This window comes from Aotus nancymaae, unplaced genomic scaffold (genome assembly GCF_030222135.1).
Source record: "Aotus nancymaae isolate 86718 unplaced genomic scaffold, 86718_ANA_hifiasm-v0.15.2.pri h1tg000019l, whole genome shotgun sequence".
Lineage (NCBI taxonomy): Eukaryota > Metazoa > Chordata > Mammalia > Primates > Aotidae > Aotus > Aotus nancymaae.
The window spans coordinates 31896561-31924347 of record NW_026988431.1 but is presented as its reverse complement, the minus strand read 5'-3'; the positions used below and the strand labels follow the sequence as shown (position 1 = coordinate 31924347).

At 39.9% G+C, this 27787-nt stretch overlaps 1 protein-coding gene and 2 pseudogenes across 8 annotated transcripts; 2 read left to right on the top strand and 1 right to left on the bottom strand.

Moving 5' to 3' along the window:
• The first annotated feature begins 1106 nt into the window (after positions 1 to 1106).
• On the top strand, positions 1107 to 5885 carry LOC135275879 (ferritin heavy chain-like; annotated as a pseudogene).
• Positions 4018 to 27667, bottom strand: SLC35G2 (solute carrier family 35 member G2). Of its 8 annotated transcripts, XM_064378725.1 has the most exons (5): positions 27571 to 27657; positions 26335 to 26434; positions 12964 to 13041; positions 10902 to 10972; positions 4018 to 5459 (listed from the first exon to the last, which is right to left on the bottom strand). In XM_064378725.1, the coding sequence occupies exon 5, from the start codon at positions 5439 to 5441 to the stop codon at positions 4203 to 4205; it is 1239 nt and encodes a 412-aa protein (XP_064234795.1). In that variant the 5' UTR covers positions 5442 to 5459; positions 10902 to 10972; positions 12964 to 13041; positions 26335 to 26434; positions 27571 to 27657; the 3' UTR covers positions 4018 to 4202. The 8 variants fall into 8 exon arrangements, with proteins under 8 accessions (XP_064234795.1, XP_064234796.1, XP_064234794.1 ...); XM_064378726.1 differs by lacking the exon at positions 12964 to 13041; XM_064378724.1 differs by lacking the exons at positions 10902 to 10972; positions 12964 to 13041 and adding an exon at positions 9158 to 9274.
• LOC105716536 (polyribonucleotide 5'-hydroxyl-kinase Clp1-like) overlaps positions 27007 to 27787 on the top strand; it is a 38731-nt pseudogene continuing 37950 nt past the window's right edge.

Here is a 27787-nt window from a genome sequence, read left to right as displayed (position 1 = left end):
TTCCAAATATAAACATGCACATGGCTGCTGCTTCCTCTCTTTCAGGGGAACTCAAACCAAAAACAGGAATCAAACTTGCTAATTAGTGCTGAGTGGATCAGGGACTAACTACAATCAGGCAACAAGAAAATGTAAGTCAAAACTTGTGATTGACCCTGGCAACAGAGCTACAATAAAAATTTTTTTTTTTAATTTTTTTTTTTTTGAGACAGCATCTCACTCTGTCACCAGGCTGGAGTGCAGTGATCTCAGCTCACTGCAACCTCTGCCTCCCGAGTTCAAGTGATTTTCCTGCCTCAGCCTCCTGAGTAGCTGGGACTACAGGCACACACCACCACGCCCGGCTAATTTTTGTGATAGTCTCTATCTCCTGACCTTGTGATCCGGCCACCTCGGTGTCCCAAAGTCCTGGGATTACAGGAGTGAGCCACCTCGCCCAGCCAAAAAAAATTTTTTAATTAGCTGGCCATAGTGGCATGGGCTTGTAGTCCCAGCCACTCTGGAGGCTGAGGAGGGAGGATGGCTTGAGCTCAGGAATTTGAGGCTGCAAGGACCTGTGATCACACCACTGCACTCCATCCTGGGTGACAGAGTGAGACCCTATCTCAAAACAAAAACAAAACTTATCTATGGACTACAGGTGGAGCTTCAGATATGGGCAGCTAATCTGTCTACGATTGAAAAAATGCAGGTGGCTTACTTTATTAATCCCAAATAAAAGAATTTGGGAACACAAGAAAGGGAAAAATGAGCCTCCATGTGAAGACCTTTCCCAAAAACCTAATAGTTTATAGTTAGAAATTGTTACAGAGAGGCTGGGCGCAGTGACTCAGGCCAGTAAGCCCAGCACTTTGGGAGGCTAAGCAGGTGGATCACAAGGTCAGGAGTTCAAAACCAGCCTGGCCAACATGGTGAAACCCTGTCTCACTAAAAAATACGAAAATTAGCCAGGCGTGGTGGCAGGCACCTGTAACCCCAGCTACTAGGGAGGCTGAGGCAGAGAATTGCTTGAACCCGGAGGTGAAGGTGCAGTGCACTTGCACTCTAGCCTGGGCGACACTGCACTTGCACTCTAGTCTGAGCAACAGAGTGAGACTGTCTCAAAAAAAAAAAAAAAAAAAAACAGAGAGAGACGCCGCCGTTTCTTGCTTCAATAGTGCTTGGACGGAACCCGGCGCTCGTCCCCCACCCCGGCCGGCCGCCCATAGCCAGCCCTCCCTCACCTCCTCACCACGCCTTCGGACTGCCCCAAGGCCCCAGTCACCGCTCTAGCACCGCACAGCCGCCGCCATGACGACCGCGTCCGCCTGGCAGGTGCGGCAGAACTACCACCAGGACTCAGAAGCCGCCATCAACCGCCAGATCAACCTGGAACTCTATGCCTCTTACGTCTGCCTGTCATATCTTACTACTTTTGATAATGTAGCTTTGAAGAACTTTGCCAAATACTTTCTTCACCAATCTGATGAGGAGAGGGAACACGCTGAGAAAGTGATGAAGCTGCAGAACCAACGAAGTGTCCGAATCTTCCTTCAGGATATCAAGAAACCAGACCATGATGACTGGGAGAGCGGGCTGAATGCAATGGAGTGTGCATTACATTTGGGAAAAAAAATATGAATCAGTCACTACTGGAACTGCACAAACTGGCCACTGACAAAAATGGCCTCCATTTGTGTGACTTCATTGAGACACATTACCTGAATGAGCAGGTGAAATCCATCAAAGAATTGGGTGACCACGTGACCAACTTGCAAAAGATGGGAGCACCTGAATCTGGCTTGGCAGAGTATCTCTTTGACAAGCACATCCTGGGAGACAATGATAATGAAAGCTAAGTCTTAGACTGATTTCCCCATAGTCATGGGGTGACTTCCCTGGTCACCAAGGCAATGCATGCATGTTGGGGTTTCCTTTACCTTTTCTGTAAGTTGTATCAAAACATCCACTTAAGTTCTTTGATTTGTACCATCCTTCAAATAAAGAAATTTGGCACCCAAGGGGAAAAAAAAAATGTTACAGAACAGAGAATAGTTTAGCATTACTGTCAGGAAGGAATGTTTATGACCTCCCCAAAAAAGTCCTATCTACCAATCAGCAAGACATAACTGATCACAGGCTCAACGCTGAAGTATAGAAAGTAATGGACCCTGGTAACCAAATGTAATTTATTTTTATTTAGAGACAGAGTCTCCTTCTCTCACCCAAGCTGGAGTGCAGTGACATGATCATTACTTGCTGCAGCCTCAAACTCCTGGCCTCAAGCCATCTTCCCACCTTGGCTTCCCTTCTAAATAGCCGGGAATACAGGCATAAGCCACCACACCCAGCCTAAATTTGATTTCTAGATTGAGTATTGTTACATTGTTTTTGATCTTTTTCAGACGGAGCTCACTCTGTTCTGTCTTTTGTCCAGTATTTATTCAAAGGTTTTTTTCTGTCCCATTCTTTGTTTCTCTTCTTCTTCTGGGACTGCAATTACACTCATGCTAGACTTCTCCATACTTAGTATGGGTCATTCAGGCTTTGTTCATTCTTTTTTTCCTAATCTTTTTCTGTGTTTTAGTTTGCATAATTCCTATTAAGGGCCACTGTCTAATAATCCCTGAAAAATCTAAATGTTGACATTTTCCCAAAGCACAGTAGCCTGCTGATAGCTATGGATTCCTTTGGGGAAGGTTTGGAGATATATTAGGAAATCAAAAATTAGAAGATATTACTACAGAGTGGATTTAGTATTGTGTTTTCATTGACTGAAAAAGCAAAAAGGGAACACTGAGGTCACCCAGAGGTGATAACTGCAGGGAGCAGCTACCAATGCTAGATCTAGTGAAAAGGGGGAATCAAGGTGGACTATCAGGTCTCAGAAACTCAGACAAATAACCTGGGTGAGCTATTGCTCAGACCCTTGAGAGGATGCTGTCTGGCTGGTCCTACTACTTCAGAGAAGGCTAGTTGTGGGTAGGGAGGATGTCAAAAGAAGCTCAAGGCTGAAATCAATTGCTGCTGCTGGAGCAAAGGGCTCTTGCTTGTTGCTGGGATGACAGTGACAGAAACTGCAAACAAATGGAAAGGAGGAAGTCACCTCTTCCCTTCTGCCTTCCAGTCTCCCTCTAATGCCCTTTATTGATGGAATCTAGTGAGACACCAGCTGGTATAGAAAAAATGTAGTCTGCAGGGTTTGAGCCATAGCATTACAGAGGAAAGTATAGAAGGGGGAATGTGAACCTGAGACAATAGTTTAATAACCAGTACCATATCATTTGTTTGTTTGTGCTAAATTGGTAAGAATGGCCAAAATTAGACTTAATGCCATCATATATGCTTTTACAAACTTTTAGACCTTTTTGACAAGAATCTCAGGATACCATGTCAATTTTCTGCTATACTATGATTACTGTTGGTGCCTTTTTCAGGAGTAAGGAGTACCTTTACTGCAGCTCACACATATACTTGCCACAAAATCATAAACAAGGTCAGCCTTGGAAGAGATCCACATAACTGAGGATAAGCAGACCCTACCCCAACATTAGGTATCTGACCATCAGGTTCAAAGTGGCATGGGCTAGGAAAGGCTGGCAAGAATCCACACTTCTCCCTATTTCTATTTCCTATGTATCACCTACTGTGGCCATAATAAGGGTAACTTATTCTAACTTTGGATAACCACCCATTGTCATTAAAAAACCACTTCTTTTCCCTCGTTTCCTCTTTTCTTGCCCTAGGCTCAGGCTCCCTGACCCAGCCCTATGACTTCTAGTTTTCTAATGCAAGTAGATGACAAAACAGGGTTTGGTGTTCAACATCTCACCTTATAGTGTATTTTTCACAAATGTAGGAGTTTTGTTGAAGATTTGTAGAACATTGGGCATGGACATTTTTCTAATTTTTGAACTTCAGTTGCATCTGAAAGGGGTCATTTCTTTGAATCTTCTATTCTTCAGTGATAGCAGTTAACATTCTACTACAATTTGCCTGGAAAGACACCTATAAATATCAATAAAGATACCAAATTCATGACATATTTCATCTATTTAATATTTGTATTTGAATATATTAGACTAGAATAACTTTTCTGCATTTCTATATATATTGTATAGCACTCACAGTTATATAACACAAAAGACATTAATAGGTAAACATTTAAATGGCAGTATACATATTAATAACTGAACATTAATGAGATGATAATAATCAGGTATTCATTTAATGGGAGAATCTAATATTTCCTGGTAGTCCTGCCTTCTTAAATTTCTCCAGTAAAGTTTATAGCCAGCAAGGACAAAAACACTAATCATAATGATTACCCCTCCAAAAACATCATAGACACTAGGAAATATGTGCAGCACGAGAAGCTGCAAGACCATAGCTACCACAATCTCCAAATGTTGTACTGTGCTAACCAAAGCTGGATGGAATTTGTCCAAGGCATAATACACTCCTAAGAATGCTGCAGTAGAACAGACACATATAGCAATGAGATAACTCCAGGTTTCTCCATCTAATGGAATGATGGGTTCCTGAAGAACAAACATAGTAGATATTCCCCAGATCGTCCCAGTCCAACCAAAGGTAAACAGTGCAGTCCACATGCTGATCTTCTCCCTGATGGATCTATATACTATCATAGAAAGAGCAGTAGTCAGTCCAGCCATCACAGTCATGGTGTACCCAAAGGCTTCTTTCCAGGCATTTAACAAAGAATTGTCTTCATCAACAATGTTGGGGATCATGACAAGACAAACACCTAAGATGCTGCAAACAACTGTAGCCACGTCAACATAAGCCATTTTCTCATCTACAAGTAGAAAAGCCAAAATGGCACTGAAGACTGTGGTTGTGGCTCTCCACATAGTGGTCCCGTTGCTGGGAGGAACTATTGAAAATGATGTATAAGCACAGGTGATAGAAATGACATTGCATACACCATAAAAGAAGAGTCGTAATCTGTATCCACTGGGTCCAAAGGGGTCCTCCTGATAGTAACACACAACTAACACAGATAAGACCTGCAAAACAGAACGGATAAAAATCAGTTCTAGAGATGGAACTTTAGAACGATCGGAAACAAGCCTAGTGATAAGAGCTACACATCCATGAGCCAAAGCAGATCCAAACAGCACTATCCACATTTTTCGGGATTGAAAAATATTTTTTTCTGCAAAGCTCTGGAACTGTCCAATCTCATTGACCATTGGGTCTTCTGTTGGTGGAGGTAGGGTATCCATGGTTCCAAAGAAAGTTCTTCCTTTTCTTTTCATTTCACTCAGCAGACCTTTCTTTGGATTTTCTTCCATAAAATTTCCATAGTCTTCATTGATTTCTTCATATCCATCATCCCCAGGCTGGGGATAATGAGAAGTATATTTCACCATCACTGTGTTGGGATGTATTTTCACCCGTTTTTTAACTGGATATTTTTTGGAGGGAGACATATCCATTTCTTCAGATAATCAATTCTATTTAAAGAAAAAAAAAGACAAATGACAAGACACATTCATTTCATTGAAAATTTAATTTCTATTATAATCATGTCCAACAATTCAATGATAGAAAGTAGAGACTGTAACAGGAATCTGGGAAAAAAAATAGAAAGAGATGATCTGACAATATGCCTTATCAGATGTATTGTACCTACTGGAATTGTTTACCCTTTTTTCACTCTCATCTTAAGTCTGTCCTCATTTCTCATCACTTACTTTTTGTTTCATTCAGCTCTATTTTCTATTTTTACACCACAAACAGATTTTTCCATGTTTTCATTCCTACCTGTTTCTCTACTTATCCAACAAGCAAAACACAGAAAAATAAATAACAACTTAGGTCAAATCTTTCCTTCTCATTAGGTCCATTTGTCTATGTCATAGTTATAAATAAGTTCAAAGAATTTTGTATAATCAATTCTGTGTAATACCAGAATTCACCTTATATTATAAATTATAGTGGTTTTTAAACATTCATTCTGGACTCCCCATAAGCTTTGAGATATAAAGATACACTGAAATTAGAACATAAATAAAATGAATTTAGTAACATTCACGCATTTTTGGTAGAAAGGTTAAATTATACAACCTCTCTCGTGAGCAGTCGGGCCATATGTATTAAGATTTTAACTACCATCTATTCAGCAATACCACTTCTAAGATTTTATGCTAAAGAGATGATCACAAGATGCTTTTTACATTCTGTGTAAACAAAAAGCGGGGGAGAATAAGAATGCATATTTATATTTGCTTACATAACAAAGAAATTATGTAAAGATACCAAGGAAACTAATAGTGGTTCAGGTGACAGAGGGGACAAGACTGGAAGAAAACCTTACTGTTATGTATTTTTTTACATTTTTAGTTTTGAATTGTAATATTGTCAAAAAATTGGAATTAAAATGTTTATCTGTTACTTATGAAAAAGAATATACCAAAAAATGTGAGAAAAATATACATACAGGAAAGTTCACTGTAGCTTACTACGATGAACATTCATACAATGGAAAACTATGCTATCTGTCTACTAAAAATGACAACATAGGCATGGTGGCTCACACCTGTACTCCCAGCACTGTGGGAGGCTGAGGCAGACAGATCACTTGAGGCCAGGAGTTTGAGACCAGCCTGGCCAACATGGTGAAACGCCATCTCTGCTAAAAATAAAAAGTTTAGCCAGGCCTGGTGGTATATGTCTGTAATCCCAGCTACTCAGGACGCTGAAACACAAAAACACTTGAATCCAGGAAACAGAGGTTGCAGTGAGCCAAGACTGTACCACTGTACTCCAGCCTGGGTGACAGAATGAGACTCTGTCTCAAAAAAAAGACAACAAAGACTGTATTGACATGAAAAGATGTCCCTACAGACAAAAAAAATAAAAAAAATAAAAAGATGTCCACTATATAATGTCGAGTGGGAAACAAAATTGAGCTTACTATAAGAATTAAATAAAATAATGCAAATAAAGAATCTGCCACAGTGCTGGCATATAGTAAACTCTCAATAAATGTTAGCAATAAATTTGGCTTCCTTTTACCTATAACAACTTTATGAAACACTGGGTATCTTCTATAATAATATTATTTCTTTTAGACTTTTATTTTTTCACTTGGTTCTTTTCTTCCTTTCAACAATTTCCTGTTTCCTTCCCAATAATTCCTCTCCTCTCTGCTTAAAAAACAAAAAAGAAAAAAATTTTTTTCGTCCTCATGACTCCCCAATTTCTTACCAAAAACTCATCAGTTCCAGGATCTTAAACAATGGCCCAGAAATAATATCTCATTTTGTTCTTTGACACCATCTGGAGAGCCAACTGTTCTACTCCTATTTACTCTTTTCTTTTCTAAAAGGCACTAGCTTCAGCTGGAAGGAGTCATGAAAAAAATATCACCTGTGCCTCCAAACCCTTCCATTTCCTAGCCTGGATGTCCCATTTGCAGTCCTTCCTGCACACCACTATTAGGCTAGTCTGACTGTTCTTCATTTCCAGCTTCTACCAAGACATTTCAAATCATAGATTTCAGCTTCAATAACCCCAAACTGAATTAATAGTCTTGTTCTCCCAAATAAATTTTTTTCCTAATGTCTTCATTTATGTTTGTAATACCACAATTTTTTAGAATGTGAGAAAGCAAACAAAAATCACTCATAATCCTATCATTCAAAGACAACTACTAATCCTTCCAGAAAGATTTTTCTTTCAAAAATAGTATCAATTATATCCTATAACTTTCCCATTTTACAATACATTATAAACATTGTCCATGTCATTAAAAATTATATAATATCACTTTTAATGGATAGTTAATATGGACCCAACAAGGGCTTTGAAGATATTAACTTCAGCCCTCTGAAAGCCAAAGGCAAATGGGATGACAAACTACCCTTATGCAGGGTTAGATTCGTAACAATCCCAGGAAAAGCCACATATTTGAAAATAACAGATAACAGTTTTGAAGTTTTTCCATTAAATGTACATAAAGGCATGTTTTGTCTTTTTTTTTTTTTTGAGACAGTCTTGCTCTGTTGCCCAGACTGGAGTGCAGTGGTGCCCTCTCCATTCACTGCAACCTCCACCTCCCAGGTTCAAGCAATTCTCATGCATCAGCCTCAGCTGTGAGTCACTACAGGTGTAAGCCACAATGCCCAGCTAATTTTTGTATTTTGTGTAGAGATTGGATTTTGCCATGTTGGTCTGGCTGGTCTCAAACTTGCAGCCTCAAGCAATCAGTTGGCCTGGGCCTCTCAAAGTGCTGGGATTACAGGCGTGAGCCACCACGCCCAGCCAACAAATTTGTTTTCTTTACTTCTTTTTTTTATTTTGAGACAATGGAAAACTGATGTCTGGCTCAAAAATTAGTAGGATAGGAAGTCCTTCATTCTATCCATGAGCTTCTTGTTCTTGAGAAAAAAATTTACTTTGAGAGTCTGAGGAATGACAAGTTTGTTACATTCCAGAATCTAGTTTTGGTGATGTGTCCATCCTTTAGATAGGGTGCAGCTCTGTATTACTATCGCAACAGCTAACTTTTGTTTCCATAGCCACTGACTGTTTTCCTGACCCTGCCAACCATCTTCCAAATGCATCCTCTTGCTTTGAAGAATCAGGGGAGGGGCTGGGTATGGTGGCTCATGCCTGCAATCCCAGCACTTTGGGAGGCTGAACCGGGCAGATCACTTTGAGCTCAGGAGTTTGAGACCAGCATGGGCAAAATGGTGAAACCCTGTCTCCAAAAAAAAAAAGTGCATCACTACATTCCAGCCTGGGCAACAGAGTGAGATCTCATCGCAAAAAAAAAAAAAAAAGAAGAAGAAGAAAGTAAGAAAAGAAAAGGTCCGGGTACAGTGGCTCATGCCTGTAATCTCATACTTTGGGAGGCCGAGGTGGGTGGATCATGAGGTCAAAAGATCGAGACCATCCTGGCTAACATGGTGAAACCCCATCTCTACTAAAAATACAAAACTTAGCTGGACATGGTGGTGCATGCCTATAATCCCAGCTACTTGGGAGGCTGAGGCCAGAGAACTGCTTGAACCTGGGAGGCAGAGATTGCAGCTAGCCGACATCATGCCACTGCACTCCAGCCTGGCGACAGAGAGAGACTTTGTCTCAAAAAAAAAAAAAGAAAAAGAAAAAGAAAAAATAATTAGCTAGGCGTGGTGGTATGCACCTGTAGTCCCAGCTACCGGGGGGCTGAGGCAGGAGAATCACTTGAACCATGGAGGCAGAGGTTGCAGTGAGCCGAGATCACACCACTGCACTCCAGCCTGGATGATGGAGCGAGACTCTGTTGAAAGAAAAGAAAGAAAAAGGAAACAAAGAATGAAAGAGGGAAGGGAAGGGGAAAGGGAAGGGGAAGAGAAAAGAAAAGAAAGAAAGGGAGGGAGGGGAAGGGAAAGGGGGAGGGAGGCAAGGAAGGAGAGAGAAAAAGAAAGAAAGAAACAGGGAAAGGAAGGAAGGAAAGAGAGGGGAGGGGAGAGGAGGGGAGGAAAGGGGAGAGGAGGAAGAGGAAGAAAAGAAAGAAGAGGGGCAACAACCAGGGGTAGAATATGGATGAATCACAGTCCAAATTTATCTTCATCACTCTGCCTTTCTGGTGACGACAGGTCAGTGCTGATACCCTCTGTGAGGATGACTCCCTGCAGTACTAACAGAGGCACTAGAGTGCCAGAAGTGGATAACAGCTCACTCATTTCAGGCTAGAAAAAATTCAGGGCACGTTAGGCTGAATGATAAACTCTTTGGCATGCTAGCCAAAATCAGCTTAAAAGAGAGGGCTACCTGGGTACAAGAGAATCCTTATTTGGGGCTGAAAAGCAGAAGCTTCCCAAGAGGGAAGATACAATGAAGCTGAAGATGTGGCAGTCCCCCCAACCAGTTAGGTTGGGGATGAAGGCTGCTTAGTTGGACTAGGAAAAGTAATGGATACTGGATTCCAGAGTGGGCCACGTTGGGAGGAGCAAGGCAGAATGTGATCTAAGGAGACTAAGAAATGTTGGGCTGAGCTAGGCTATAGGAGAATGGTAGACAGACCTGAGGATTTTGCTGGGCTGTGTCAGTCTGGCTTACAGGAGGGGAGAAATTACAGCTAAGGGACTTGGAGATGAGGGGAGGGAAGAAGAGAGATCTGATGGTATTGAGGTAGAGGCTGGAAGGAGAAGCATCAAACAGGAAAGCTAGCCCAAGTTTGAGCTGGACACTCTGCTGACAGTTCTAAAGCAGAAAATTAGGGAAGGAATAGTGAGGGACCTATCAGCTATGCAGTAGCTGCTAGGAGTCAACAGCTGGCTCGGAGGGAAAAGAATGAGAAAAACAAAAGAAATAAATAACAGCAGAAGGTATAGGGAAAAAAAGAGGCAGGAGTGAGAGTTATCAGTTTGGTTACACCTGGGCTAAACATTTAGTCTCGTCATAAATTTGAAAGCACCTGGGACAGTTAGTTGCTGTATAGACAAAGTCAAAGGGAGAAGCCTGGCCCCTCTCTACTCAGTCATGGTTCATGACTTTAGGAGGCTACAATGAACCATGCACACCAGGAAAGGAAAAGGTTAAATGAGGTTGGAAAAAAAATTTATGTGGCACTTTTAAACAAGCAGGTTGGTTTGGCTCGTGTGCCGGTGATGGTGTCTGATTTGGAGCAGAGCAATTTGTGTTGTGACATTTTAAAATCCATTCTGGCACATGGTGATGAATGTGTTGGCTGGCAGCTAAGAACTTGCTAGAATGCAAGTACGAAAATCTTTCACCATTTATAATCGACACTTCCCTTTCCAGGAAAGAGCCTTTCTAATCTTTGAATCAGTGGATTTATCAATTTGCATAAAATATGCCATTCTCAATGAACACATATTTATTATCTACCACTTAACTATCCTTCTGTTAAATAAATTTTAAAAAAAAAAAGGCAGAATCACCTTGCTGTGAGTCAGCAGCTTTAAATTCAGCTGTCCTGGGTGACGCTGTTAAGTGTAGAAAGGAGCCATCACTAGAAGGGGGAGAAGCAGGAATAAAATGATCCTTTTCTATTTCCAGGATTTTTTTTTTTTTCTATTTAAACAGTTAAATACTCAATTAGGTTAGATGCTAATTAAATGTAAAATTACTGGGCTGTTCCAATATGCATGTTATAGTTGTACTTCTCGGTTGTTTGTAATTTACCTAACTCTCTTGAGAGATCATCAAGCAGCCCAGCTGAGTTCAAAGAAGCCTTCCAACCACCCAGGATATGCACCAGTTCCTGATCAAAAAAGGAACACCCCAGGATCAACAGAAGCTACTATCAAATCCTTCAAACGCTACTTGCACCACCTGCTCACATTTGTCCTGTTTTTGCTGCTATTTATCCACAAAAAAAGCCAAGCCTGAACTCCTTCTTGAGGTCAAAACTTAAAAATATACCAAATGAATCAGTTCAAACTTTTACAAATTTGGTTTGGTTTAATCATAACTGATTCTTCATACTATTGACACCATTGCTTCTTCACACTATACACATCACTCAGTAAACTTACAACTCAGTCACCTCTTCCTATATACCATATTTCATTAAAATCAACATAAGATAAGAAATGGTTACTAAATGCCATTGTTTCAGACCAAACCGTATGTCAAATTTTGAATAAAACCTGACAACACTTGATTGGTTAAGTAGCACACTTAGATTTATTAAAATCACTGCCCTCCTTTAATGTCTGTAGGAGAATGTGCATGCACAAGCACACGTGTGTGTACATTATATATGTGTGTATATATATGTGTACATATATATAAATGCTACTGCAAAGTTGAAAAGAGATTTTACCAAGTTCTGTCACTGACAGGGACATTATATATAAAGAATACACATAGCGCAATTCGTATCATCAAGAGTTAATTTTATGGCCAGGCACGGTGGCTCACACCTGTAATCCTAACACATTGGGAGGCAGATCGCTTTCAGCTCAGGAGATCAAGACCAGCCTGGGCAATATGGCAAAAACCTATCTCTACAAAAAACACAAAAACTAGCTGGGCATGGTCACTCCTGCCTGTGGGATCAGCTACAGGCTCCCATTAGGCTGAGGCTGGAGGATTGCTTGAGCCAGGAAGCAGAGATTGCAGTGAGCCAAGATTGTACCACTGCACTCCGGCCCGGGGCAAAGAGCAAGACCTTGCCTCAAAAAAAAAAGAGAGTTAATTTTACCAGCAACGTGTCAAAATTTAAATTATGTGAACTCTTTGACCCAGTAATGCTATTTTCAGGAATATATCCTAAGAAGATCACCTGTAAAGTATATAAAGATGTACATGCAAGAATATTCATCATGGCTTTACATAATGAAAAACTGGAAATTATTAATATAATATTATGCAGCCATCTAAAAGGATAATTTTTATGTGTATATATTGACATAAGAAAATCTTCATGTCATATTACTGAATAAAAAGAAAGATGACAATGAGTATTTATTATATGATTCTGTTTATACTTGTAAATCGCAGAAATTCAATTATTCAGTATTTTCTCTCTTTTCTGTTTATTTTTTATGTAAGTATATATTTCCTTTAAAATCAGAAAAAGAAAAACAAGCTATTTTCATTGGAAGAAAAAAAATCATTACTCTGTATTTCAGTCACACTAAACTAGTCACCCACGAAGCCAACTGTAACTCTTGTATTTCTGTGCCTTCTGTTGGAAGGAAAACTGTAGATAAACAGACCATATTACAGAGAAAATTTGAATGGATGGTGTCTGGTGCCTAAATCAAAACAGAGGTGAAATATTCCACAAACTGAAGAGGATGCCTTTATCACAGTGTTTGAAAGAATTAATTCTGTGTGTGTGTGTGTGTGTGTAGATATATACTAGCATATTTTCATGACTAACCAAAAACATAATGTAGGTTCCAAATGGCAGTAAAGAATATAATTACCTTTGGCTTTTCTTACGTAAGTTACCACCCCATAAATCTCTATGTTAATGTGGAAAAATCTGACCTGAACAGATGGACCTCATGCTGTTCTCTAAAACATGAACAGATTTCTGATCTTCTGAACCAGGAAATGAAGTCAGCACTGAAATAGGAAACACCATCATCCATCTCCTAGAATTTCAATCTAAGAAGCTATAATAAAAGCAATTTTTCCCTATATAGAAATGCAGCACAGTAATATGTTTACATCTTAATGATATGTACTCTTTGATATGATAAAACACAGTGGGATATTTACGGCACTGGTAGTGCTGGCTGACTGGTGTCTGAACCTCACCAATTCTGGAGAATCCCCTTTCTGTGGTTCTTGGCAGGTAGTAGCATTTGGCTTCATGTTCCCAAGTTTCTTATGGAAGGCACATCTCTGGCACTGACACTCTGCCTGGATAAATGTTCATCTCGTTAGCCCAAGGACCTTTTTCCATGGGTGTTTTCATAAAAGCCGTTTCACAAATCAACGCCATTGGTGTTGAAGACCTAATATAAGGACTCTCTCTCAAGTAATTACACCTCTGAGGATTGAATTTCTGCTCCACAACTTTCTAGTTGTTTAATTTATGTTGGGAAGAGACTGGTGGGATAACCAGGCCTGGTTCTGAGGAAGAACTGGGGCCAAGGGGGTGGCCTGTGAGGTCAGGAGATTGGTTACATAAAAGAAGAATGAGTAAATAGTTAAATATATCGAGGATAATGGAAGCCAAATTTTTTTTACCAAGAGAGAAGGAAGTTAGAAAAAGAGTAAGGGTGAAGACTAGATAGAATGAACCCTGTAGTGTTGGAATAGAGGTAGAGATGGAGTAAATGCGTGAGTTTTAATATAAATAGATGGAAAGATATATAAATAGATATAGGGGTGGGTGTGTGTGTGTGTGTATTTCTTAGTTTCATCTGCTAAAATGGCCTAAAAACAATAACACTCCAGTAGCAATGCCCACACCTAGCATTCAGATCTTGGTTCTAAAAATGCATTCTCAAGTAAAAGAAACCAGAGCTCAGTGGAGAAACAGCTGATGAAATAACTACAATGATTGTGGCAGAAAAAGTGCCAGATGAGTCTGAAACCTCTGGCACCCCAAAGGAAGTATTCTCAGAATGATACAGAGATGTCAAAAGGACACAGTAACCAGCCTGAAGGGTATACTAATGGCCAGAACTGGACCAATTTCAGCATCAAAACCAATAGCGATAGTAATGGCTTCTAATCTATTGGATAAAATAGAAACCCACAAGTCCATGCTAATGGAAATAAATAAGAAGGGAGAAGAAAAAACTTCTGTACAATAGAATCCAACTAGTAAATGGAAAACTAACGTTGTAATTGGAAAAACTACAATTTGGCAATCATCCTAGTAACAATTTACGCAAGAATCATAAAATAAGTGTGTGAAAGTTTGTTGAGAAACAGGATGTTTACATAGCCTCAAAGTGTCCCCCTACAAAATACTTATTAATTCAAAGGGAAAGAGAACATAACAGTTGAGAAATTATCACCTTAAGCCATCAAAGGTAACATCACCAGCAAAAAGACAAACCAATATTGTGTGCTTTTTAATATGATACACTTGGAAGAATACAATTTCACTTCTAGCACATTCCTGTCAAAAAAAATGTATCACCTGAATCTAATCATGAAGAAAAATCAGACAAATCTAAAATGAGGAACTCTACAAAAAAAAAAAGAAAAAAAGAAAAAGGCCTGAACTCAAAAATGTCAAGGTCACTAAAGACAAGGAAGGATTGAGGAAGTGTCACAAATTAAAGAGACATAACAACTAAATGCAATTCATAATCCTGACTTTGATTCTAGACCAAAAGTAAGAAATATTTTTCCAAAGAAGAAATCGTTAGGACAAATGACAAATTTTGAATGTGGTCTGTGGATTAAATAGTAGAATTATATCAATGTAAAATTTCTGACTTTGGTGATAATACTGTGGTTATGCAGGAGAGGGTCCTTGCCTTAAAGGAAAACACTTAAGTAGTCAGGGATAATTGGATATCACCTCTGCAACTTACCTTCAATTGGTTCAGAAAAAGAATGAATAGCAAAACAAATGTAAAAAGTTTACAATTGTAGAAACTTGCGTGAAGAATATTAAGAGTTATTCTTAACCAGGAGTTTGCTGTACTATATTTGCAACTTATATGTAAGTTTGAAATTATTTCAAAATAAAAAGTTAAGAAAATGGCAATAACAGTATTTAACTAATTGGATTTTGGGAAGAAGTACATGAATTAATATGTGTGCTATGGTTAGAACAGAGCAAGACATATAGTAAATGCTAGATATATGTTAGCAATGCTAGTGATAGTGACACAATGGTGGTAGTGGGATGAAGTCCTGAATTTTAAACACACAATTCAGCCAGGCATAGTGGCTCACACCTGTAATCCCAGCACTTTGGGAGGCCAAGGCTAGCGGATCACCTGAGATCAGGAATTCAAGATCAGCCTGGCCAACATGGTGAAACTCCGTCTCTGCTAAAAATACAAAAATTAGCAGGGCATGGTGGCAGGTGCCTGTAATCTCAGCTACTCAGGAGGCTAAGGCATGAGAATTGCTTGAACCCAGGAGGCAGAGGTTGCAGTAAGCCAAGATCATGCCATTGTACTCCAGGATCAGCCACAAGAGTGAAATTCCGGCTCAAAAATAAATAAATAATAAACATACAATTCATCTGAATTGGGACAAGTTGACTCTGGGTCACTTACTTGTTTTCTCCTTTTAGATTTAACAAAGAAATTAAAATAGTATTTACTTGCATTTGACATGCTAACAATGTAAATTTGTTTATTGCAGTTAAACAGTGTTCATATACAATAATGTTTTATACACTAGTGTCCCTAACCAAAAGACATGTTAGTTTTTAAATAATCCATGATCAAATTTTTAAAAAGCCATTTTTACCTTTCATTAAATTAGGCAATATGGTGATAATGAGAATATGCAATACATACATGTGTTAACATCTATTTAATAAAGGTTAATCATATACAATGCTATTGTATTATATATGGTATAGTAACCATATACAATAGCATTGTATATGGTTAACCTTTATTAAATATATATGTTAATATATATTATAATACATATAATTAAAGACCATGGGAGTTTAAAAGATTTTGGGTATCATCTACTCCATTTCCTTTGAGAGTAAGTACATCCTCTCTTTACAGCAGGGGTCCCCAACCTCCAAGGCATAAACTAGTACTGGTCTGTGGCCTGTTAGGAACTAGGCCACCCAACAGGAGGTGAGTGGAGGGCGAGAGAGCATTACCACCTGAGCTCCACCTCCTGTCAGATCAGCATCAGCATTATATTCTCATAGGAGCACAAACCCTACTGTTAACTGTGCATGTGAGGTATTTAGGTTGCATGTTCCTTGTTACACTCTAATGCCCAATGATCTGAGGTGGAACAGTTTAATTCTGAAACCATTTGTGAAAATCCTCCCCACCCCCACTCCTTCGTGGAAAAACTGTCTTCATGAAACCAGTCTCTGGTGCCAAAAAGGTTGGGGATCACTGCTCTATAGCATCAAATAGTTCAGTTTCTGATTGACCACCTACAATGACTGGAAACATTCCTTCTCAGAACAGCCAATTGAAAGTCATCCTGATTGTTAGAAAGTTACTGTTAAACAATGTGTCAAAATCTTTCTCCATGATAATTTCCAGAGGCTGCTACTATACATGTCTTCTGAGGTCACAAATTGATTCCCTCTTCTACATGACAAAATTTCAATAACAGGAACTACTATTTCCTGCCCTCCTCATCTAAGTTCTCCTACTGTAAGTTTCCTCTTCTCCAAACTGAATATCCCATCTGTTTTCAATTATTCCACGTATAATCATGGTTTTCAGTCCTGACAATCTCAACCCCTCTCCTCAGTTTCTATACTTTGTCCTATTCCGAGGATTTTGTTTCTATGAAGGCAGTCTGAGATCACATCAGCTATCTGGCAATCTCAAGCATTCATGATTATTCCTTCACTCAGTCAGAATTTATGAGTGCCTATGATGTGGAAGGTACCAATGCGAAGACATTATGAGAGACAAGGCTAAGAAGACATAAGCTTTCTCTTAAGGAACTTATATGTTAATGGGTAAGAAAAGATATATGGTAATAAGTGGCACAAAGCAGACACAGCAAGTACTATGCACATTAAATAAATGAAATTATACAATTAACTACAGATTTGCTTTAACATCATAATATGAGAGAACAAAGCAAAAGTAATGACAATTTCAGCCTAGAACTAATTTATTTTGGGATACAGGAGAATTGGTAAAAAGGAGCAGTTTGAGATTTAAACTACACTAAAAGAGAAACTTCTAGATTAGAAGAATTACTACACAAATGCTGAAGACACAAAGAGTTTATACTGTCTTTTAACCCTTGAGAGCTTTGACAACAGGAACAATAATTATTTGTGCAGAGTGATTTACATGCAATTCTTTAAACAGGCAAAAATAAAAAAGACTAGACTACTATTCACCAGGCTAATATCAAGCACTTTACATGTATTATCTCACTTAAACCCACAAGTCCAACAAGGCGGGTACTAGTATTACTCCTCCTTTTTTTAAAAAAAATTAAGTGAAGCTCAGCAAGGTTTGGTGACTTGCCCAAGCTTACCAAGATGCTAAAAATAGTTTAGCCAGGCTTCAAACCCAGGGTGTCACCTTCCAGGCCATTCGTTTACAACTGGAGATTATCAGCTACTTACTGCCCAGTAAAGCAATCTCTGGCAAATTCCCACCCACGTGCCTACAACCTTTCTGGTGACCTACTTGAAAAACCTCTTACTGAACAATCTGTTCATTCTCTGGTTTCTAGAGCACTTTCTACAGGGCTCTGTCATCATCCTTGACATACTGTACCATTGTGAGGTGCCTATGTACCAGTAGCCCCTGATAAAGTGTTACCACTGCAAGAAAAGGCATTATGTCTTTATCTTTCTTTTTAGTATCTCCAACTCTTAGCTCAGTATAAGACTCAAAAAATGCTGGGAGAATGAATGCGTCCTCTGGCTTACCTGACATGCTTTGGAGAAAGTCACCTTCTTAGCCAGGCACCTCTAATTCTGGATCTAATTAGTTGTGGTGCAGAGCTTTGGTAGTCAAAATTCTGCAACCTAACTCTACCCTGTATCTCCTAACTCTAAAGTAAGGGAATCCAAAATGCAATGTGAGTATCTGGCTGTTGTCTACCACCCTCCTCAGCAGCCTCATTCATTTTCAGGATCTTCACTTCCATTTAGAACAGTGGCCAGCCAGAGTTACACAGAAACCAGAGGCAAAATAAATGAGAAATTAGATCACCTAATATTTTTCCTTTCCTTCACTGAGTTCCTAAAGAGTTCAGTAAAGTTGCTGATACTTTGGGGCCTTAAATAAAAGAGAGAGGCCGGGCGCGGTGACTCACACCTGTAATTCCAGCACTTTGGGAGGCCGAGGTGGGTGGATCACGAGGTCAAGAGATCGAGACCATCCTGGTCAACAAGGTGAAACCCCATCTCTACTAAAAATACAAAAATTAGCTGGGCATGGTGGCGCATGCCTGTAGTCCCAGCTACTCAGGAGGCTGAGGCAGGAGAATTGCTTGAACCCAGGAGGCGGAGGTTGCAGTGAGCCAGATCGTGCCATTGCACTCCAGCCTGGGTAACAAGAGCAAAACCTGTCTCAAAAAAAAAAAAAATAAAAAATAAAAAAAATAAAAGAGAGATACAAAGCAAGTGATTTTATACAGTCAGAAAATGATTAAGTAAACTTTAGTAAAGATGGCAGGTATGTGGATTGAATTCATATGTAGTTATAACTATGAAATAGTGTTAAGTGCACATAAAATATTATATATGCCGATTGAACATATAAAATTCTACTACAGGCTGGGCACAATGGCGCATGCCTGTAATCCCAACACTTTGGGAGGCTGAGGTGAGAGGATTACTTAAGGCCCGGAGTTTGAGACCAGCCTGGGCCTGTCTCTACTAAAAATTTTTTTTAAATAATACTTCTACTACAGTAACAATTATAAGAGAACCTGGGGTAGACAGACAATTTAACACGTGTTAAGTTGTACAGGTACCAAATTTTAAAAATTATTTATGTATATTAACATTAATAGGGCAAAATAAAGTTTTGGTCCAGAGGAAGAAATCTCTGGACTTACCTGGGGGACCTTGCTGCCCTAAAATGGAAGGATATAAACCTGGTAAGCTTTACCACCTGCTGATTGTAAAGCCCTAGGGCCTTGAGTGAACATAGGTGGTAGCCAGGTAGTGGTTACAGCAGGCCTTGGGCAAGACCCAATGCTATGCTGACTTCAGGTCTGTCTGACACAGCACAGTCCCAGAGGTGCTTACGTTACCCCACCCCCAGCTCCAGGAAGCTCAGCATGGGGCGGGGGGAAGCTCAGCATCCAGAGATGAGGCAGTGGTGGGGAGGAAGCGAGGAAGCTCAGCAGAGAGAGAGAGAGAGAGAGAGACTACATTTGTTTTGGAGAAAGTAACAGAAGAGAACAAGAGTCTCTCTGCCTGGTAATCCAAAGATTCTCCAGATCTTATCCAAGACCACCAAAGCAGTACCTCTACAAGTCTGCAAGAACCACAGCGTGATTGGGCTTGGGGCCCAAGTCCCTTCAAATATCTGAAAAGCCCTTCCAAAAAAAGACAGGCACAAAGAAGCCCAGACTGCAAAGACTACACTAAATATCTAACTCTTCAATGTCCAGACACCAACAAACATCTACAAGCATCAAGATCATCCAGGAAAACATGACCTCACCAAATGAACTAAATAAGACACCAAGGACTAATCCTGCAGAAACAGAAATATATGACCTTTCAGACGGAGAATTCAAAACAGCTGTTTTGAGGAAACTGAAAGTATTCAAGATAACACAGAGAACTAATTCAGAATTCTATCAGATAAATTTAACAAAGATATTAAAATAATTCACAGAAATTCTGGAGTTGAAAAATGCAATTGGCTTACTGAAGAATGCATGAGAGTCTCTTAATAGCAGAATTGATAAAGCAGAAGAAAAATTTACTGAGATCAAAGACAGGCTATTTGAAAATATACTGTCCAAAAAAAAGAAAAGAAAATAACACTGTCAGAAGAGCGAAAAGAAAAAATAAATAAGATGTATGTCTACAAAATCTAGAAAACAGCCTCAAAAGGGCAAATCTAAGAGCTATTGGCCTTAAAGAGGAGATGGAGGAAGAGATAGAGGTAGAAAGTTTATTCAAAGGGATAATATAAGAGAAGTTCCCAAACCTAGAGAAAGATCTCAACATTCAAATACAAGAAGACTTTAGAACACCAAGCAGGTTTAACCCAAAGAAGACTACCTCAAGTGTGATTATTAAGACTACGCACTTAATAATCAAACTCCCAAAGGTCAAGGGTAAAGAAAGGATCCTAAAAGCAGCAAGAGAAAACAAACACATAACATATAATGGAGCTCCAATATGTCTGCCAGTAAATTTTTCAGTGGAAACCTTACAAGCCAGGAGATAATGGCATGACATATTTAAAGTGCCGGGGGTTGGTGGGGGGACATTTCCCTTAGAGTAGTATAGCTGGTAAAAATATCCTTCAAGCATGAAGGAGAAATAGTTTCCCAAACAAAAGTGAGAGATTTTATTAACACCAGACCTTGTCTACAAGAAATGCTAAAGGGAGCTCTTCAATCTGAAAGAAAAGAATATTAATAAGCAATAAGAAATCACCTAAAGATACAAAACTCACTGGTAATAGTAAGCACACAGAAAAACATAGAATATTATAACACTATAATTTGTGGTGTGTAAACTACTCTTATGTAGAACAACTAAATGATAAACCAATCACAAATAACTACAACTTTTCAAGACATAGTACAATAGACATAAAGAGAAGCAACAAAAAATAAAAAAGCAGAGGGATAAAGTTAAAGTGTAGAGTTTTTATTCGTTTTCTTTTTGCTTGTTTGTTTATACAATCTTTGTTGTCATCAGTTTAAAATAATGGGTTGTAAGACAGTATTTGTAAGCCTCATGGTAACCTCAAATCAAAAAACATACAACAGATACAAACACACACACAGAGCAAGAAATTAAATCATACCACCAGAGAAAATCACCTTAACTAAAAGACAAGAAGGAAGATTAAAAAAAAGAGAGAGAAGACCAAAAAACAACCAGAAAACAAATAACAAAATGGCAGAAGTCCTTCATTATCGGTAATACTGAATGTAAATAGACTAAATTCTCCAATCAAAAGGCATAGAGTGGCTGAATGAATTAAAAAGCAATCTGTTTCCTACAAGAAACACATTTAACCTATAAAGATACACATAGACCTAAAATAAAGGGATGGAAAAAGATATTCCATGACAATGAAAACCAAAAAAGAACAGGAGTAGCTATTCTTATATCAGACAAAATAGATTTCAAGACAAAAACTGTAAGAAGAGACAAAGAAGGTCATTATATAATAATAATAAGGGGGTCAATTCTTCAAGAGGATATAACAGCTATAAATATATATGCAACCAGTGCTGTAGCACCCAGATATATACATTAAACCTTAGACCTAAAGAGAGAGACTTCAATATAATAATAGCTGGAGACTTCAACACCCCACTTTCAGCATTGGACAGATTGTCCAGCAGAAAATCAACAAAGAAACATTGGACTTAATCTGCAATATAGAACAAATGGACCTAATATATATTCACAGAACATTTAATCCAGCTGCTGCAGAATACACATTCTTCTCCTCAGCACATGGATCATTCTCAAGGATAAACCACATATTAGGTCACAAAACAAATCTTAAAACATAAAAAAAAAAACCCTAAACAAGGGAATAAAACTAGAAATCAATATAACAAGAGGAATTTTTGAAACTATACAAACACATGGAAATTAAACAATACGCTCCTGAATGACCAATAGGTCAAAGAAGAAATTAAGAAGGAAACTGACAAATTTCATGAAACAAACGATAATGGAAACACAACATGCCAAAATCTATGAGATACAGTGAAAGCAGTACTAAGACGGAAACTTATGGGTATAAGTGCCTACATCAAAAAAGAGGAAAAACTTCAAATACATAATCTGATAGCACATCTGAAAGAATTAGAAAAGCAAGAGCAAACCAAACCCAAAATTAGTAGAAGAGGCCAGCAATTTGAGAGGCTGAGGCCGGCAGATCGCTTGAGCCCAGGAGTTTGAGACCAGCTTGGGCAACATGGCAAAACGCCATCCCTTATAAAAAATACAAAACTTAGCCAGGCATGGTGGTACACACCTGTAGTCCCAGCTACTCGGGAGTATGAGGTAGGAGGATCACTTGGGCACCAGGAGGTTGAGGCTGTAATGAGCTGTGATCATGCCCCTGCATTCCGGCCTGCATGACACAGCAAGACTCATTTAAAAGAAAAACAAAATTAGTAGAAGAAAATAAATAATAAAGATTAGAGCAGAAATAAATAAAACTGAAATGAAGAAAACAATACAAAAGGTCACTGAAACAAAAAGTTGGTTTTTTGAAAACATACACAAAGTTGACAAATCTTTAGCTAGACAAAGAAAAAGAGAGAAGACCCAAATAAATAAAATCAAGAGGCAGCTGGATAAGGTGGCTCATGCCTATAATCCCAGCACTTTGGGAGGGTGAGACAGGCACTTGAGCTCAGGAGTTTGAGATCAGCCTAGGCAACATGGTGAAACTTCATCTCTACTGAAAACATAAAAAATTAGCCAGGTGTGGTGGTGCTGGTCCCAGCTACTTGGGAAGCTGAGTGGGAGGACTGCTTAAGCCAGGGGAGGCAGAGATTGCAGTGAGCCAAGATCGCACCACTGCACTCCAGCCTGGGTGACAGAGAGCCCATATCTCAAAAAACTAAAATAAAATTAGAGACGAAAAGAAGAGACATTACAACTGATACCACAGAAATTCAAAGGATCATTAGTGGCTACTATGAGCAATTATATGCTCAAAATCTAGAGGAAATGGATAAAATGCTAGATACATATAAACTGCCAAGATTGAACCATGAAGAAATTTAAACCTAGATAGACCAATAACAAGCCTCAAGATCAAAGTCATAATAAAATGTTACTGATTTTTGTATGTTGATTTTGTATCCTGCAAGTTTACTGAATTCTAAAGTTCTTTTCCTCCCCATTAAAAAAAAAGTCCAGGACCTGATGGCTTCACTGCTGAATTCTACCAAACATTTAAGGAAGAATTAATACTAATCCTACTCAAAGTGTTCCTAAAAATAGAGGAGCAGGGAATTCTTCCAAACTCACTCTGTGAGGCCAGTATTACTCTGATACAAACACTAGACAAAGACACATCAAAGAAAGAAAACTACAGGCCAATATCTCTAATGAATATTGATGCAAAAACCCTCAACAAAATACTAGCAAATCAAATTCAACAATCCATTAAAGCAGTCATTCAGCCAGACATGGTGGCTCATGCCTGCAATCCCAGCACTTTGGGAGGCCGAGGCAGGTGGAGCACCTGAGGTCAGGAGTTTGAGACCAGTCTGGCCAATATGGTGAAACCCTGTCTCTACTAAAAATACAAAAATCAGTCGGGCATGGTGGGGGGCACCTGTAGTCTCAGCTACTTGGGAGGCTGAGGCAGGAAAATTGCTTGAACCTTGGAGGCGGAGGTTGCAGTGAGCTGAGATCATGCCACTGCACTCCAGTCTGGGCAACAGAGCAAGAAAGGACAGTCTCTTCAATAAATGATACTGGGAAAACAATATCCATAAGCAGAATAATAAACTAGACCCCTACCACTCACCACATAGAAAAATCAAATTAAAATGGAATAAAGACTTAAATATAAGCCCTCAAACTATAAAACTACTACAAGAAAACTTGGGGAAACTCTCCAGGACATTTGTCTGGGCAAAAATTTCTTGAGTAAAACCCATCAGCACAGGCAACCAAAGCAAAAATAAATGGGATCACATCAAGTTTAAAAGCTTCTGCACAGCAAAAGAAACAGTCAACAAAGTGAAAAGGCAACCCACAGAAAGGGAGAAAATATTTGCAAACTACCCATCTGACAAGGGATTAATAACCAGAATATATAAGGAACGGCAAACAACTCTATAAGAAAAATAATAATCTAAGTTTTAAATGGGCAAAAGATCTGAATAAACATTTCTCAAAAGAAGATATACAAATAGCAAACAGATATATGAAAAGATGCTCAACTGTTGAGCATGGTGGCTTATGCCTATAATCCTAGCACATCAGGAGGCCAAGGTGGGAGGATCACAAGGTCAGGAGTTCGAGTAGCCTGGCCAGTATGGTGAAACGCCATCTCTACTAAAAATACAAAAATTAGCCGGACATGGTGGCGGGCAACTGTAGTCCCAGCTACTCGGGAGGCTGAGGCAGGAGAATAGCTTGAACCCAGGAGGCAGAGACTGCAGTGAGCCGAGATCACACCACTGCACTGCAGCCTAGGTGGCAGAGTGAGACTCCATTCAGGAAAAAAAGAAAAAGTACTCAACATCATTGATCATCAAAGAAATGCAAATCAAAACTACAATAAGATATCATCATATCATCCCACTCCAGTTAAAATGGCTTTTATCCAAAAGCCAGGCAATAACAAATGCTGGCAAGGATGTGGAGAAAGGGAACCTTCATACATTGTTGGCGAGAATATTAATTAGTACAACTACTACGAAGAACAGTTTGGAGGTGCCTCAAAAAACTAAAAATAGAGCTACCATACAATGCAGCAATCCCACTGCTGGTTATATAACCAAAAGAAAGGAAATCAGTATATCAAAGAGATATCTGCATTCCCATGTTTGTTGCAGCACTATTCACAATAGCCAACATTTGTAAGCAACCTAAGTGTCCATCAACAGATGAATGGATAAAGGAACCAGAGTTTCTTTATATATACTTATATATAATGGAATACTATTTAGCTATACAAAAGAATGAGATCCTGTCATGTGCAACAACATGCATGGAACTGAAGGTCATCATGTTAAGTGAAATAAGCTAGGCACAGAAAGACAAACTTCTAATGTTTTCACTTATCTGTGGGATCTAAAAATCAAAACAATTGAACTCATGGAGTTAGAGAGTAGCCTGGGCACAGTGGCTCACACCTGTGATCCCAGCACTTTGGGAGGCTGAGGCAGGCAGATTACCAGAGGTCAGGAGTTCAAGACCAGCTTGGTCAACACGGTGAAACCCCATTTCTACTAAAAATACAAAAATTAGCAGGGTTTGGTGGCAGGTGCCTGTAATTCAGCTACTTGGGAGGCTAAGGCGGGAGAATCACTTGAATCTGAAGGCAGAGGTTGCAGTGAGCCAAGATCACGCCACTGCACTCTAGCCTAGGCAACAAGCCAGATACTGTCTCAAAAAAAAAAAAAAATTGTTCAGAAGACAGATTTCGTGTTACTTATTCTTTCCACAATAATTTTTTTTAAAGACCAAAAAATTGGACATAAATGTTATTATGGGATTATTTAAATAACTTATTCTGTCCATACAGATCAATATTATGCAACCCTTAATAATGATGACCTAGTTTTATATGTATTAGTTTGAAAGACATTAATTATAAATTATATAGCAAAAATGCAACCAATAGAGGATTGGTCCATTTAAAATGTATGTGTGTTCATTTAAATGAAAATCTGTTTACAGTGGTTTTCTATGTTTATGCATTTCTCTATTACCTAAATTTTTTACAATGAGCGTATATTTTTTGAGGAAAAAACAATGCCAATGTTTTTGAAAAATACAAATGTAATCTTTAAGAACTTCACAAACCATATACCACCAACATATTTAAAGTTGTCTGCATTATGATACATTTTAGTCATATGTTCTTCAGATTATAAATTTCTATAAGATTATTTACAAGTTGTTCTTACAAAAATTTACATTAATTCATTTTCCTTAAGCTTCCTTTAAGGATTTTTTTGGGTATTAATATCAATTTTACATCTTCCTAGACTTTGTTCCGGAATTTAAATGAGTGTAAATACTTAATTGCTCAGCCAAATACCAAACACTTGAATCCACAGGCTCTGTGCCTTTGGAACAGATGATTATGAAAATAAATGGTTCTGCAGAGCTCACATTTACTAGAGGTGTCAAAAAATAAAGATGGATTACAAAAGCTCTGAAAAACGTGTGGCTTCTAGTGTATGATGGTTTTGAAAAGGGATGAGTGCATTCGCATGTGTGTTATGTTTGTGTGTAAATACACATACCTGTATCTTTCTTAAGTATATTTGAGAATTCCTGTTTATGCTCATGGTGTGTACTTTCTCATAGATAATCAAATCTGTTATGCATATGCTTATCTGTACCTCCAAGGCAAGCCACATTCGCTTTCATGTTATGTTCAGGAAACCAGCTTCAACCCGTCTGCAAAGGGTTTCGGTGTCGGGCCTGCTCCACTCTGGCCACCTGCAGTGGAGATGAGCTATTTTTGGCAAAGGTGCAGAGTAGAAAGGCTACGCAGGCTGCTGCCCAGGAAGTCAGTTGACGAGGGCGCGAGAGACACTTCAGCACCACGGACACGGGCAAGCCTGATCCAAGTCCCGCGGAACAGCCCGGGGAGATCGCCCCCGCCAGGAGCTTCCCCCAGCCCTCTGGGCCCGTGGCGTTACTATCTCCGGGCCCTCGGTCGTCACTCGGACGCGAGGTTTCCGCCTCGCTCCTCGCGGAGCCGGGAGAAAACCTGGCCCGAGATGAAGGTGCGCGTTGAGCCTTCACCAGCCCCCAAACGAGTCTCCTTCCAGCGCGACCCTTCTTCCCTCTCCTTCTCTCAAATAAGGCCAAATGGATGCACTTGGCGTAGAAATTTTATAGAGCCCAGAGGACTGTCAGGAAAGATTCGCGTTTTCCTTCCTGTGGCTGCTGGAGGCTGAGCGGACTTGCCCTGAGCCTCTGGCGCCACTCTCGGCCGTGTCCTGGCCCTTCCTCCACTAATCCTTGGCCTTCGTCTTCCCTTCTGAAAAGATTTCTACAAACCGTCGATGTACCACGAAAATCTCAGCGCACATAGACTGGCTTTGAAGAGTCATGGACATGAGACAAGAGAGTAATGGAAAATACAAATTGGCCATATTTCTAAAACCATCCAGCCTTTTTTAAAACTTGTATTTGAAATTGATCCCATGACGCCACAGGGACTCACCCTTGCTTGGGTAGGCTACTGGGCGAGAGGAAAGCAACAGCCTCCTGCCTTTAACATGGACGCTGCGGGAGGGCCCAGACACGCGACGGCGGCAAGAAAAGGGAAATAGGGCTGTAGCCCAGCCGTCCCCTCGTCCTGGTTCTCCAGAGGGCAGCGAAGAGAACTGCGGGCCCCGGGGCCTTTCAAGCGTTGTGCTGAGCACCCGGAGGTCTGCAAAGGGGGCGGGGCGCGTCTCCCCCAACCCGGCCCACGCCCAAAAAGACTGCTCTGCCCCTTAGGTGTAGCAACTAAACGCGGGTGTGTGGGGTTCGGGGTCCGCTCTCACTCCCCTATGGGGGCGGCCGGGCAGGCAGGGTCAAGGTCCCAGTCCGCCGCCGCCGACAGGCTCCCGGGGCCCGGTTACCTGCGTGTTGAGGCGAGGAAGGTGCGCACGGAGCCCGGGAAGCGACTGAGACGGGCGTGCGCTCGCCAGGGAAAAGCGAGGCGGGCGCTGCTCGGAGAGGTGCGGAGTGAGAGGGGCGCCGCCGGCGCGGACTCTGCGCCTGCGCTCTCCGCCGCCCCCACCCCACAACCTGACTGGCGCCTGAGTCGAAGACTGTGGGGGGCGCCCAGGGTTTGTG